Here is a 15,851-nt window from a genome sequence, read left to right on the forward strand (position 1 = left end):
TTCACTACTTGGTTTATCATCAGAAATAACTAAAACAGAAATCAATTTAACTAATTTCTGCAGGAGATTTTCAGGCTGCTTTTTTCTGTCCTTAAAATTTCTGTAGTTGTCTTCTATTTCTCCCATGCAGTCTCCAAACACCTTTTGTCTTTTCCCACCTTTTGGATAACCGAGTAGGTGTACCACAGGAGAGGGAAACGTTGGTATTGTCCAGAAGGGCAGATGTCAGTAACTGTTTCAGTCTGCTGTTTTGCTTTGGGTCTCATGCAATTGGAAACATCTGCATCATCTTGCTTGAATTCCATAATCTCTTTTGATTAGATTCCTCCTTCTATTTTTCTCTTTTTCCTAACTTCAAAGAAACGTTGTACCTGGAACCTTTCCAGAGTCTTCCTTCACAAGACAATTTTGTCACATTCTCTTTACAGCATTAGGACCTCGGCAGCTGATTTTGTCTCATTAGTTCCTGCGTGTTGGGACCTGTAACAAAGGGGCTGGTTTGGCCAACAGCTCTTGGTGTTACAGAATTATTCCTGATGACTCACTCGACAAGAAATGGTTTGAGGCCTGCTGGTGGTATCCTGCAGCAGCAGGGTTCAGGTCAGACAGCCTCCCTCAGCACTCAGGATTATGATCAAGAATGAAGATTTATCCAGAGAATAAAATCAAAGGACAGTCGAATTTAAGTTGCTCATATTGCTGGCACCAAAGAAATGCTTCAGAAAAACACAATTTGACCATTGGAGGCAATGCCAGGCTGTCAGCCTGCGGGTAGGGGTCTGCATCAGGATCAAATGGCCCCATGTCTGGGCAGGAGCACGGCTGTGGGCCCCCACAGGCTGGGGCTCAGGCCCAGCAAGGGCTGGTGGTGCCCTCAGAGCTCTGGCAAGGAATATCTGCTGAGGAAGCCATGAGTTAAATTTATGTATTTAATGAATTCATATAAAAGAAAGAACCTGTCAGGGTCTTAGAATATTATCCACCTAAGGACCCAGTCCAAACGTTACTGGGCTTGGCAAGGTTGGCTGAGCGGCCAGGGCAGGGGAAGGAGAGGTGGTCAGACGAGATGACACTCCAAGATCAGTTGATATGATCAAAAGGTGATAGATCAATGATAAGATAAAATGCTACTCTAATAACATTACCAGGGAAGTCTTAATGCTGTTATCTGCTTTGCCTTTCCAAACACAGCTTTGTCATAATTTTATATAGGGACAGTTTTGCTTTAGAAGCCATTCACTATTCTGCATTCCAGCCTTGGTTTATCTTTTCTGTCAGACATCAGCTGTAACTAAGTTCACAGACTTATGTGAAAATCCTCACAGGGATCAAAACATTTCTACTTAATGCTCCTGCACTGATTGTTATTTGAGGTTCACACAGTGTTTCATCACTGATAATTAATCTTTCCCGGAGCTCTTCAACAGGCGAGAGCTATTATTCAGGAGCAGTGATTAATGTGGAGAATGCCATGAAGACAGACAGCACCTGCCAAGATGAGAGGGCTGAGCTGAACCCAAAGCACTGTCACACTGGAGAACCTCAGATGGCCTCTGTCTATTCCTCAGTTTCCCCACTTAAACAATGACACCTTTCTTATTGTGAGGTGTACAAGACATACCAAGAAAAACACTTCATCAAAAAGTTAGGTATTAAACATTTTAGATGGGATAATAAACAGATGCAGATCAAGAGGGTTACTCGACAGAGCATAGTAAAACATTTCTGCTTAGGGGAGCCATGGCACTTCATGACTTTTTGTGGGCTTCTGCAGGCTGATCTTGTATTTGGTGTGCAAACACAAGTGCGGTGAAGTTTCAGTCTGGATGAAAACTAATGGATACGTACTTTGCAAAGAGCTGTTTCATGAAGGCTGTGTATTAAACAGGAAGTGGCAGATTGTAGAAAGTGGAAAGTAAAACTCACATGAATAACTGTGTGCTCAGTTCAAAGTTGTATGCTTCAATTTATACATTTTAAAAATTTTCCAGTTTTATTTACCTGCTAACTTCAAAGGTCGGGATACTAATAGCCCTGCCGTGGCATTTAATGACATCATTGTCACCTAACACAGAACAGAAAGGGTTCTTTTCTCCCTTTTCAGATTTTTTAAGGTACAGCGGAAACTAAATTAGGTAAACACATCTTTATATATTTTACCGTTGGCACATGTACAGGAAGAATTAAAAAAACCAAGGTTGTTTCATGTTACAACTGATCACAAGGCAGATTTGTCAGTAAAACTGCTCTCTGAAGCTGAGCTAGTAGAACAATAAAAAAAGATATTGAAAATTCTCACCTAACAATTCTCTTTTGCAAGTACTGTGCTGAAGGCTACCTTCAGCCGTCTCCCAGCAATAGCCCTGTGTCCTATAACAGGCAACCTGTGGTCTTCAAAGGCATATTTGCATAGCGGCTGGCTATGGATAACATGAAAGCACAGGTATTGCTTTGCGCTACTTGAATGAATAGCCTCTTTGAATTAAGTGAGCCTATCTTGCATGGTCATTCAGGACTGCATGACACAGGGATAACAGCTGACAGCTTGCTCTGTGCCTGCTCCTGTTTGGATGGATTTTACTTTTGCCTCTTACTGGTGTTCTGGCTTTGTCCAGAGCCCTCAGACCTAGAGGTCATGGAAACCTGCCCACTGATTTAGTATCTTTCCTTCTGTCACCTTCCTTCTAGGTCAACATGATTTTGATTTAGCTGATGCTCTTGATCACCCAGGTAAGTAAATCTCCTATCCTTAGTTTACCATGGCATTTAGAATTATTTATTATTATAGAAATATTTAGAATTAGACACAATAATACATCTTAAATCCTTTTCCTCGAGGACTAGCATAGGAAGTGGCTATCACTTAATTTAAAGATATACAGAACTTGGAAATGCTAGATTTCAGTGTTTCTGTCATAAACTTAAAACTTTTCTAAAAACAAACAAACAAAAAAAAAAGGCTTTGAAAATATATCACTTCATTTTTAGCTTCTGCTGTTGATACATAAAGACTTACTGAATGCAGCTCTTTAGATTTGCAGATATCTTCTTCTGTTAAGTTGAAAACATTTAAGCTGTTATTGTTTATTGGTGTGCCGTTGGTTCCCACAGATGACATAATTACCAGGAAGCCTACAGTGATCAGAAGACCGACAAGGCCTGTACTGAGTGAGTAATGAAAACAGGTCGTAACTGACTTTAGACATGTAGAAACTGTCTCCCATGGGATTCTTGATCATACTCGCTAATGTACCATAGATGAGATCATTTGTGTGAATACTAGTTGTCTTCTGTATGTAAAGTGTTCTTTGGACAATTAACAGTTACATGTCTTTACCACTTTCAGTAAGGCTTTTGAGCATGACTGGCCAGTGATGGCATTTTATTTCCTGAAGATCTTCACGCTTTTCTAGCCTGTACTGAACTCCCTGGGGAGTATAGCAATGTGTAACTGTTGCTAAAAATGGGTAACTGTTTCTTTACTTTTTTTTCCCCCATTATCTTTTCTTTTAACATAAATATTCGTGATGATTGATAACAGACTTGGAAAAGAACCACAAGGAATTTGGGTATTCTTTCTTTTCCCCATATATTTATTTAATACTATCTAGTACTGATTGTGTCAGAAAGTAAAAAAAGGCTCTGAACAGCAAAGAACCAAAAGGTTTTAGCTGTAGTCCTGAGGATGACAAATGATGATTTCCAACGAACACTGGTCATTTCTGAAAAAAACCCGAAATACAACCAACAACAAAACCACACATGCATTTATGATGGAACATTTTATAATAACATAGAGATTTTTCAACTAATCTACACTGAAAGAAATTTCTGGCCATCAACAAAATGCTTGGATCAGGAAATGCTGGATAACATTAGCACACACAACATTCAGTCTTTTTCTGGATAAACATCGCAATAAATCTTTAGGTACATGAAAGCAGTTACATATGATTCCCTGGCCCACTCTTTGAACAAACAGGGGCAGCATTTCATGAATGTGGTATCTGCTAAATCCTGTTAATGGTTGCATTCTTCCTTCCCACTTCATTTTGCAAAGCAAATCTGTGTTTGGTCTAGATTAGAAGTGTCTGTTGTAAAGTACTGCTAAGCCACTGCCCTCATTTAGCTAACTGTCCTGAATTCTTTTAAAGTCAGTGGAGATAAATCAGCATGTCTAGGGAGATGGTTCATATGACTCTAAATGTGTATTTGTTCTCATCCTAATATAGATATTTCAAGTAGGTTACTTGAATTATGCCCTAAAAAACTCTATTCTCGCGTCATGTTTTAAGGGTAACCTAGGGATGCCAATATCTACAGCGAAGCTGCCTCAGTCAGATGAAAGGAATTTGATTTTTAGAGACTCCTAAAACTGTTAGATATATGACTGTCAGATGATTATCTGCCCTACCTGAATCAACTTCATTAATTTTTGAGAATTAAGAACTCTATGTTTTCCAAACCATTTTGGAATTTCTTTCAGCACTGCAGAGGATTCCCAGGAGTTTAAAGGCAATTAAAACTGATTTAAAAAAAGCAGTATTCAAAATCATTTACCAGATTTGGAAAGTACAGAAAGATGATACAAGAGTATGTCCTAGCGTGTGCCTAATGTTTCATCTTAACCTCAGGGTTTTCTCTATGTCTTATGCAGCCAGCATCATTGAGAAATGAGGTTGGCTGAGATGATGATTTTGGTTCAGCTGAGGTCAACTACTACACAGGTCATGTCCTCTGGGCATCCCTTCCCACACACCTCTGCTGGAGTTGAAGCTCTCCTGTAGGCACCTCCTATCTGGTTTAACAAAATTCAACACAAAATTTAATGGAAGGTGATGTTTATTTACAAAATCTCTAAATAAGTTGATTTTACCCATTCACATTCATCCTGCCATTGATGTAATTCAGCCATCTGCTCAAACGCACATACTCAGGAGCACCAAGATGTGTGTGCTTAGGTGGTCTGGTGAGCATCATGTGCAACACAGGACAAGGTATGCCAGCTACCGAGTCCTTATCCTGTCTCTGTGGTTCTTCTTGATCAGAAATGACAAGCTAGTTTATGTACAGACCTTTTCGGCCCTTTAGGAGTCATCAGCTATTATGGAGAGGTCCTTTGCCTCATAATCTTGCTTACTTCAGCTTCTCTGGTCAGGTTGCTGCCAGAAACTATCTGCTTTTGCTTTTTTGGGGTACACAGACTATGCCTACAGTCTATTTTCTGGGTGGGCAAACAGGAAAAGTAGTGGAATAGATGGTAGGCTGCAACCTTTTCCTTTAGAGCGCCCTTCTGCTTTTCCTCTGCTGACAAGTCATCTGTGCTGTCATCTTATCAGAGTGTAGGCCGGGTGGTAAGAACGCATTCCTCAACTTTACTGCTGGGGACGGTGAGCTTTATTGTCTGTTCTTTTAACCCTTTGCTCTGCTGTTTTTTCTGGTCCCTACAGACACATGCATTTCCATTTGTATTTCATTCATACCAACCTTAGTATTTCTGCAACAAATCTCTGCATGAGCCCTCCAGAGTGGAACCTTGCATTTTACCTGGATTCTTCATCTTGATAATTAATTGAATCCGGTTTGCAATTTATTCCTTCTTACAGTGTTAGTGTTTGACAGGTAAAGGTATTTTTGAAATGCAACTTTCTGCTGGCCAGACACCAACAGGACCAACACCTGACATGAACAAGCCAAGTCATGCAATATGAATTTGATTATTTTCATACCATATTTCCTGGTTACATCAAAAGATTTCTGAGTTGTTATACAAATAAGACTAGATTTTGTACAAAAGCAGCTTCCCAGTCCCTCTAGATATGAAGAACATGAGAAGGCAGAGTTCTGTATGGTGGTGCATTTGGATGGATTTTCCTAGGGTTTGGGAATTCTGAAACAATTATAATGAAAAGAACATATATGTAATGGAGCATCTGTCTAATTTCTGTGGCAATAAGCATAGATATCAAAATTTAGGTAGAATTTGCTGTCCCTTTTCTTCTGATTCATTCTAGCACTCCACATTTATAAGGAGCAAGAAAGGGATTCTTGGAGTTAAGACATCCATCTAATGTATTTCTGCCTATTACTCAGCGACCTTTCAGAACTCACCATCGTTCCATACACACCCTAAAATACCACTCACATACTCATACCTACACCTGCATGCTAGAAATGGAGTTCCTCTTGTTTATGCGTCTGCAGCTCATGGACAAATTATTGAATGGAAAATTCCATACCAGGTACAGCAAGACACATGTACAGTGCTGGCGGAATGGTTGTAGTTTGTTGATTCACTGTGTAACATGCACATGCAGACATTAAAGTATATTTTAAAACCTTTATAGCTCAGCCAAAGCAAAGCAGACTGTCACCCGACCTCAGACAGGCGCATATGATTGCTTGAAACAAAAATTTTTATGTCATGATGACCCTTACATAAATTAGTTGATTCAGTCTCTCTGCACAAGTAGGTTTCTTACTTCCCAGCATTTGTTCTTGAAATAGGTATTCAGTTTTTATAGTTCAACAAATTACACTTATGCCAAACATGCATATACCAGTTTTAACCATAGGCATAAATTTTAACAAATAAGTATATTGTAAAAATAGATATATTTTAACATAGATAATTTTATTTATGTACTTACAGTTATATTGAAAAGGTATTGATCTTGATTGCACTGTGAGATTTATTCTGGGCTTATTTAAAGCAGGAAAAAATCTTTTGTATTCAGAGTAGAAAATATCATATAATGATATGTCAGTTATTCTGTGGGCAAATATTACATTCTATAAGAGTTTTCAAGAAAAGTGTAATACCTTATTTGAATGTGTGGGACTGACCTGAAAAAGTTGCTTGTCAAACATTCAGTTTTACATTTTCTATCATCCCTCAGTAATTGTGTGTAACTCACTTCTCTAATCTTCCTCCTTTGCATTTTCAGACAATGATCTGCATTTAGGAGATGCTCTTGGTGGGGGTGAGTACTCTCTTCTTTTCTCAAATATAATGGGGTTTTTCAGTAGCCTTTTTCTGAAGTCTACCTAATCTTTGAAAAGAGATTTCAAGACTGCAGGAGGAACTTTGGTAATGGGAGTCATTACAAGCCCTGTACATGCAGCCCTTTTGCCAGAGGCCATCGTGCAGAGTGGGGACAGCAGGATGGGCTGTGTCTGGTTCCCAGCTACAGGACTTGCAGGCTGGCCTGCCTGTGCAAGCTGAAGTCAACTGTGGTTTACATTACCAGGCCATGCTACCACAGGCTTGGCTGGGCAGAGGATGCACTGCCCATTCAGTCGCCATGGTTCAGGGTGGTGGCCTCTGGCAGAAGGCTGAAAACAACAGGTGATGGCAGTAGTTTCTTCAGCTACCAAAAATAAGTCTGCCTAAGATTAGGAATCAGAGGTAGCAGCGGGTAGAGAGAGGTGTGAGCTTGTTGTAGCTCTACTGATCACAAATCAAGAAAGCAGGAAGGTTTCAGGGATGAGCACTGATGGACGTAATACAGATTGAGCTTGAAGCAGCCAAGCTGTTGTAACATGATGTAACTTCCACGTATTTCTATAATATCCAGACTTGACCTAGGAAGTATGCACAGTACTGTGCTGAGCTGTGTAGATGTATAAAATCCTTGACTTTGGGAATTTTTGCACCACATATTGTTTAGTGTGTTTAGAGGCATACCAAGGATGTGAAGTATTCTAGAATGGTTCTTATACACTGAAATTATTTAAAATGCAAGTAGTATTGAATCAAAGCATAGAAATCCACTTGAATCAAGGGTACACAAAAGAAAAAATACTTCTCAGCCCATTGTATAGAACCTCTGAAATGTGACTCCAGTCTCAGTGGTGTGGTTTACCTGTGTTTCAGTCATAGAGAATCACACCTTTATATCATTCTTTCCTATTTCTAGGGCTTTCCACATTTCCAGTTCCCCTATGTTTGAATGACATGTTAGTTCACACTTTGTAAACTATCTAATTTTGTTTAGAATTCCCATGTTTATATTGCCATTTCTTCCTGCCTGTACTAATTGTTCCATTCCTGCAAGTTTTTAATGAGTTAAATTTGTGACTGAATTGGTTGAAGAAAGGACAGCAAGAGCGGGCCTACTCCATACAGACAGAGCAACAGCCCTGGACGTTAGCTTTGGCAGGTTTGGACCTGAGTCAGCTCTTGCTACTCCCAGCACTGTATGGGTAGTTTGGAAACTACTATTAGTCATCAGAGCTCTGGCTCTATCCAATGCATCTATTTCTAATACTTTGGCAAAAATTATGGTCAAATACCAGCACAAAGTCCTAAACAAAAAAGCTGAAGTCTGAGTTCATTTTGCACTGTTCAAGAGCAGAAAATTCATCATGCATTAGATAAATTCAGCCTCTGTCAGACGAAACTAATCTGCAGATCTTATTAATACCTGCTGATGGCACAGAAATAACCTGTTGCCACCTGTCCAGCCCAGAACACCAGCTTCTCTGATGGCTCTGCATAACTGCCCCACTGACACCCAGAGTAACACACTGCGCTTCCCAGCTGTCAGCATTAAACAATGTTAGTAGTTGCCAGAAACACATTGAATATTTCCTCTCAACATTTTTGTGAATTCTTCTCTCACACACAATCCTTTTTTTAATTCACCGGAGGACAAATTAGAGATAGGTATAAAATCTCAGGTTATCATACTCTTTACGTACAGCTCTCAGTTTTGCCTGTTCAACCACCTAACAATATTAATTATCAATAGGTGATATCTCAAGGAAACCTTTATACCCACCTCTTCCACCACGACCGGGAAGCTATAGTAATTCTGGTAAGAATATTTTGTCTTGTGAATATCTAGCACTATGAGCTGTTCAGAGCAGATATTTTGAATAGTTCACTCTCTTATTTCTTTATTAATAGCTTTTATCATCCCTTCCCGCCATCTCCCTTTTGTAATCACTGTTCCTGACCCAGCATCTGGAAAGATTTTCTGAGTTTTAGTGTTGGTACCATAAAGATTTTCTGTCTGCCCACAGTGTGGGATGTTGACTTCTAAATGGCATGAGACTAACACTCCTCTTGTTTGCCTTTTCATTCTGGGTATGTATACACTGAATCATGCTAAGGTTCAAACGTGACATCTAACCACAGGGCATGGATAAGCCTGTGTTCAAATCCATACTGAGATGTGCATCTGAGATGGCCCTGGGGTGTATAACAGGTGGGACAGGGGACATAGATGTAAGCCTGTACTGCTTTTGGATGTGGTCCCAGACACCCACTGAAATAAATTGCAAATGGCACATCTATCCCAGCTGCCACCACGTATCCCATATTTACTTCTGGTGTGATTGTAGGGGTAAGCTGTGGGCAAGTCCTTCTGGAGTCTTTCCCGGAATGGACCCACTGGCTTCCTGCTCTAGGAACTGCTGGGGTTTGAGGTGTTCATATTATATAAGGATTTGTGCTACTGAAAGCCCAAGCCCACACATCCCACAGGTGCCAATACAGATGCAGAACAGGTAGACTCCAACAGTTTTAGTACTCCAGCTTCCAGCTGAATTTGAATAGGTGACTGCTCAGTGCAAGACACCTGACCCGTCCACAACATCGAAGCTGGGATTTCAAAGGTCTCTCACCCTTCCCTAGAACATTACAAAAAACTGGACAAGGGAGCTGAAGGGGTTACCATTGTTCAGATAATTTTGCCACATAAATCCTAATATTTATCTTGCAGGAGGTTTTGACGACTCAGATCTCCTCGATGGGAAGCCTTTACCACCACACATAACAGGTAGTATTTGCCAGTTCTCCTTGCAGCTTCTTCCTAATATTTGTAACTTGGAGCTGGCTGGTTTTGCTTTAGCAGTAATGTTTGTCACTGAAGGTATAGGACAAGACTCTGCTATTTTTATTTAGATTACATATCCTTCTCCACAAACCATGGCTTTGAGCCTGAAGCTCAAATGTGAAACATATTCCCAACCACTTTGTAGCATTCTGGCATATGCCCGAACCCTGCAGGATTTATTGCTTTGAATTCCGTTAGGACAGTCCCAAAGCAAGGGGCTTCTGCTGAGATCTGAAAGTAGATGCACTGGGCCTATGATCTTGACTTGAATTATTGATAAATCATCTGTTTGTCTGGCAATAGAGAACAGCCAGATTATACTGGCCTCCCATTCCCTGTGATATCAGCTTGATGTAGACTGCTAAGCATTATCCTTTTTTTAGAAGATAATATTCTTCTCCAAAAACAAGTCGTTGAGAGGATGGATGGTTATTCCTTGGGCCAGCACAGCTGTCAGTGGGGACTGGGAGGGGAGCTCCTCCATCACAGTCCTGCCAAGCCACCCCCTTTCACCCTCTGTCACACTTTGCTGAGTAAAAGACTTTGTTCTCAAAACAAGATGAAAAACACTTCTTGATTAAAGTTCACTCTCTATTCCAGGAGAAGAGGAGCATCATTTCAATCATGGCGGAAACACGGGTATAGTAAACAAACTATTTTGTAATTAGTTTCTGATCATCATAGAATAGTAAGAAAATGTTAGCCTTATAAAAGTAGTACATATACTAAATGAGGCTTTAAGACACCATTTTCACACTAGCTGTAATGTAATAATTTCTAGTCTTCTGCTTAATTCTTTTTAATGAATTTCCAGTGTTTCACCAAACAATTCTCACAGTTTGGCAAAAGCACCCCTTATTAGAGAATATGCTTAAGTCAAACCCTTTTGGTGTCCCTAAAGAAAACCTCTCTCTTTTTTCACAGATTCAGGATTAATAGCTGGAGTTACATCTCCTATAATTTCTGCCTTTGTAATATTAGTTGTGGGATCGATAGCGGCCTACTCTGCTTACAAGAACAAGAGACTTTGTTTCAAACCACAAGGTAAGACCAAATCAATTTCCCACTTTCCAAGCTGATTTAGTGCTGAAGTAGATGGGAATTTTACAAACAATTTCAGTCAGGGAAGAAATAGGTCAGGGATGAGGGCATTTGAAAATCTCATCCTGAACAACCTCACTGGTCTGTAAGAGGTAGTGGTAATTAATATTCTTCATCAAGGACAAGTATAGGAAGACATAACATGCCCAGAAGATGGATGTATGTCACTTTACGAAGGAAATTACACAACATGAGGACTCTGCCACCACAGAGGTGACTGACTGTTGTGGCTCTGTGCCTGGAAACCAGCCTGCATGGCCCAGGTCAGCCTCGCCTGGGGCACCCCAAGTACCCTCTGGCCAGGGCCGCCATTTCAGTTCTGGCCTAGGTGGGCCTCCTGCCCCAGCCTGCGCCACATTCCCACATGCATCCCCACACGCCTGCCCCGGCTGTGAGCCTGGAGGGATGGCTGTTTCCTGGCTTACCCGTGGGCTGGGCTAGTTGGCTTGCCTTCATTTGGTGATGGCTGGCCCATCCATGGGGCCCATTTGCCATCACCTTCCCACCACTGGGGAGGCAACAGCTCAGGCTCCCATGCGGCTGCCCTTGGCTCTCGGCTCTTCGGGAACAGCCTGGCCCTGGCTCTTTGCTGCCATAGAGGTCAATTTAAAACTTTAATTTGCATTATTTGTTCCATAATGGGAATAACGACTAAGACACGAGCGAAACACAGGAGTGTGGAGAATCTTCACAGGCATTTCTGAGACATCTGGGATCCCCTGGCACTGCAGAGAGCCTCAGTCTGGGGGTGCCATGGTGGGCTCCAGGGCAGCTGTTGCTGCCCGGACGCCGGGGGAAGGCTTGGGCAGAGCGACACTGGAGAGATGCAGCCAGAGCACAGCCCAGGATGCTCTAGGGGAGGCTGGTCAGGGCTGCCAAGGCTGTGTGTGCCCTCAGGGTCCTGACAGTCACTTACTTTTCTCTGTTTCTATGGCTGGAGTGTAGCCAAAGCATCAGGTCAGGGATCCTATAGCCCTTTGGAAATGGAGAGTGAGACAAACAGGGAATTCTGTCTGTATGTCTCTGGGGGTGAGAGGTTCCCATCTGCTGCCTCAAAAGGACTGGAGCAAAAAAAAACCAGGAAAGCTGGCAAAGGGCATCTGTGGTGAAAATACTGAATGTTCGATCTTCATTTTTCAGGTGGGGATACAGTATAAACCACTGAAAGAAGAGTGGCCCTCTGATGACAGACTCCTTTTGTTGGTGACATTCAGCCCACAGACCCAACAATTTTGTTCTATTTTATCATTCTGACAAAAGAAAATCTCCCTCTAAAGAACGTTATGTTGAGACACTGAAATTCTGCTCTCTTTTACCTGATGTCACCCTTGCACCTTGAGCTTTATGTCATTGAAGATGTGCTTAAAAGGTCAAGGGATTTTATTGAACTATCCAACCTGCATTCATAAAGGCTAGAAACACATTTTGATTCAGAAGTTATTTTAAGCAACAAAAAAATCAAGTTTAATATAAGCTAAAATTTGAAAAATTTTGGTTTGTGAGCATTTGTGTCACTGCACAATTTTTTTCCTGCTTTCAAAATTAGCCAAAATACTTAATACTTCTGATAAAATAGGAGTAAAGAAATCGCTGTTTCCATTCATACGTATTGGGTTTCTTAAGTATATTTCTGTATTGTTTATAATGGTTAAGGAAAATTTGAAGTTGTATAAAGGATTAAAAGTTTTAATGCCTTTGCTTTGTATTTATGTCTGAATTCTAGCAAAGTGAAAGGAGCTATAGATGGAAAATCAATTCTTAATTTGAAAATATAGCATGAAAAGAATACGTACATTGACAAACCACTGTTTAAAAAAAAATAAAAATTAGAGGAACACATGCTGGTTTATTTATTTATTTATTTATTACTGAAATGTGTTTGGCTTTTCTCAGGAACTGGAATTTCACATAAATTTTGCTCCTCTTCTTGAACTTAGGCCCTGCTTTAGAAGCCTTTAAAGGCAATAATCTGGCAGGCTTTTTTTTTTTTTTTTTTTTTTAAGAAATGTATCATTCATAATTTCTGTAAAGGGGAAATAGGTACAAAGTTTTCTGAATGTTTTAGAATGAGTCCATGACACTTTGTTCTATAAAATCTATGTGACACCAACTTTTAAACTTCATACATATATGGAGGTATGGTTGATAGTTTTGCTAGCAAGGCTGTTTCACTTTTTTCCCTTGTTCCTGATCAACCTTGCCATACAAACAAATGTCCTTATGTAGACAGATCTATCAACAAAACCTAACACTTCTCCAGTCTGTGTCTTCATATAGCTAACTGAACCAAAATATTAGCAAACTAATGAAATGCAGCCAAAAGCTGGCAGAACTAGTAGTTTACTGACATAATCCTGCAACACAGACATTTTAGCTAACTCTTTAAAGCATAGAGGAAATCTGTGTTTTATCTTCATCTTATATGTGAAGCATGCTTTTCCTTACTGAAATTCCATGTAGATGGAGGCAAACATGACTTTGTGTTTATTAAATTGTTGAGAGAAAGACGGAATCTGAACAAGTACTCTTTTCATAAAATAAAACACTATTCTATCTAAATTATGCTTTAAATGGATATACAATGGTTGCTGAGGAGATTACCACAATCTTTATTTTGATCCTGAAAATAAGCAATGACAACGTACAACAATTTAAATATGGAAATATCTTAACATCTTGATAACACACAAATGAACAAGCACCTTTGTGGTTATCACTTGCAACTTATGAATGAGAACATATTTTTAAAATAGTTTTCAAGGACATTTGATACTTCTTAGAAAATACTAATTTGCCATGTTAACAGTTAAAACAGATTGAGATATATTTTGCCAGGTAGACATAAAGTTTCAACTAATGAAATGTTAAGTGTTTTGTAGTTACCACTTCATTTTTTTGTTTTACAATGAAAATATGTATTTTGTTTCTTTCTCTTGACAAGTTTCAATAAACTCATGCTGTGTTTTATCTAAGGTGATCTGAGTTTTGTTTGTTTTGTTTGTTACTTTCTGGGACATATGCTGACTGACAACTTTTATATACAAATTCATCTATGTCCCACTAGGGAAGAGAAAGAAATGCTTCAAATTAAAGACTTCAGGGGAAAAAAAGAAAACAGCTTAAGAATTATTTTTTTTCAGGAGCATTGTCCAGAGAAGGATCTATGTGCATTATTAACATTTTTGCTTTTGAAATATTACTACAATTTATTTATATTTGTTCATGGTATTTTCAAAAATATTTCTTGTGTTAAAATTACTAGCCAAAAAGCAGATGTTTTTATGGTGAATTTGAACAAAATCCATTAACCTGAACTACTAAACCCTACCCACCCAAGTGTTTAACCTTCTGAAGGTCTTTGGTCTAATTACATCAACATATGAGTGCAGGCACACTTTTCAGTATTAATTTCCCTTTTAACTAGGATAATGACAATAATATTTTTTTAATTACTCTAAGAATATTTTTTATTATTATTTCAGATAACTGAGGGATTATGTAGGGAAGCTCTAAGGTATTTAAATCTGGACAGGAATGAAGGAAAATAAACTGGATGTTAGACCATCAGAAATCTAGCTTGTATTATTGGCTCTGACATTTGAAATCTATTCTATACCCTAAAAAAGTTGCTGGCACACAAGTAAAACAGAAAATTATTAAATGTAGATGTCACTTTTATTACCAACCAAATGCTTTTGTTGATTATAGAGTCCCCCAACTGAAATAGATCTGCTAGTGTGAAATTATCTGCAACAGGGATCTTCCTACTCATAAGCATATTGTTCAGTTGATCTGTCTATATAAGCAGATGACTAACACATGTCCCGAGAATTTTGTTTCTGCGGGACAAGTAAAGTTTGATTTCCTGTGCGTTTATGTCCTTCCCTCCTTAAATACCTCGCCACTGCCAGAACAAAGGCATCCTCTTCTCCAGCAGAGCTCTAGGCTTTTCCCAGTGTGTGAGAGGACAAATGCTGCAGCTTGGAGTGGCAACACCGATCACTTGCAAGTTGTTGGAAATAAAGGCTGAAATAGTTGAGTGGTATGTGCATTCTGTTTGGTGGCACACTGCCTTAAATTGTTGTCCTTTGCTAAGTAATTCCTGAGGTTCACAGGGCAGCCTGATGCAAAAATGCCTCGGCCGAGCGAGGTCAGCCCAGGCGTGCCCCACAGAGACACTGCGCGGCTGAATGCCGTGTACAGTCGCTTCCAAGGCAGTGGCAAAACCACGCTGGTGAGCGCCTGTGCACCGACACATGCGGCTGTGGAAACACATTTAGCCCTCCAAGTAGCATAGGCTCTCTGAAAACATTGATTTATCTGGATCACAAGTATCAGACTGCGTGTGTCTGCAGCGGTTACGAGGGCTCCGGAGGAGGTAAGGGGTGGACCCCCCTAACCCACGGTCAATCCCAAGTTTCGGGGTAACCGAGGCCGCCCTGGAGGCACCGTACTCATGCTTCAAGATGGTTTTTCCACACTCTGCCGTCCTCACCATCAAAGGCGTTGATGTTTTTTTCCTCAAAGGGCCGCACGGCAGCCTCCCCCGGCTTATCTTTATCCCTCTCCGCTCCTGCAGCGCAGCGCGCGCCCGGCGGTGAGGCCGTCGCGGCGGAGGCGCGCGGGTGCGGGAGGCGCGCGGGGTGCGGGAGGCGCGCGGGCGGCGGGGCGCGGCCCCCACGCCCCCCCGTTTGTCAGCCCGACGCCGTGACCCCCCGCGCCGCCGGCGGGCCGGGCGCCCCTCCGTCCCTCCCGCAGGGACCGCTCCTCCCTCCAGCGCCGCCCGAACCACCGCGCGCCGGGAGCCCGGAAACGGCAGCGGCTGGGCGAGGGGGCCCCTCTCCTTCCCCAGCGCCCCCGGGCAGCGCTCGAGCAGCCTGCCGGGCGGACGGCCCGAGAGGGGACGCC

General features: G+C 41.0%; 1 protein-coding gene across 1 annotated transcript; it reads left to right on the forward strand.

The window, feature by feature from the left end:
* The first annotated feature begins 536 nt into the window (after window positions 1–536).
* XG (Xg glycoprotein (Xg blood group)) lies at window positions 537–12,844 on the forward strand. The gene is made up of 9 exons (XM_055702744.1): window positions 537–600; window positions 2,689–2,730; window positions 3,112–3,168; window positions 6,948–6,983; window positions 8,754–8,819; window positions 9,729–9,785; window positions 10,443–10,481; window positions 10,767–10,886; window positions 12,084–12,844. Exons 1-9 carry the CDS (start codon window positions 537–539, stop codon window positions 12,098–12,100), a joined length of 498 nt encoding a protein of 165 aa, XP_055558719.1. The 3' UTR covers window positions 12,101–12,844.
* Window positions 12,845–15,851: the final 3,007 nt, after the last annotated feature.

This window comes from Falco cherrug, chromosome 2 (genome assembly GCF_023634085.1).
Source record: "Falco cherrug isolate bFalChe1 chromosome 2, bFalChe1.pri, whole genome shotgun sequence".
Lineage (NCBI taxonomy): Eukaryota > Metazoa > Chordata > Aves > Falconiformes > Falconidae > Falco > Falco cherrug.

Coding starts and splice junctions, on each gene's coding strand:
- XG (XM_055702744.1), top strand. CDS start 537: ATGACTCACTCGACAAGAAATGGTTTGAGGCCTGCTGGTGGTATCCTG. Junction 601..2,688: donor CCTGCAGCAGCAGGGTTCAG/GTCAGACAGCCT, acceptor CCTTCCTTCTAG/GTCAACATGATTTTGATTTA. Junction 3,169..6,947: donor ACCGACAAGGCCTGTACTGA/GTGAGTAATGAA, acceptor TTGCATTTTCAG/ACAATGATCTGCATTTAGGA.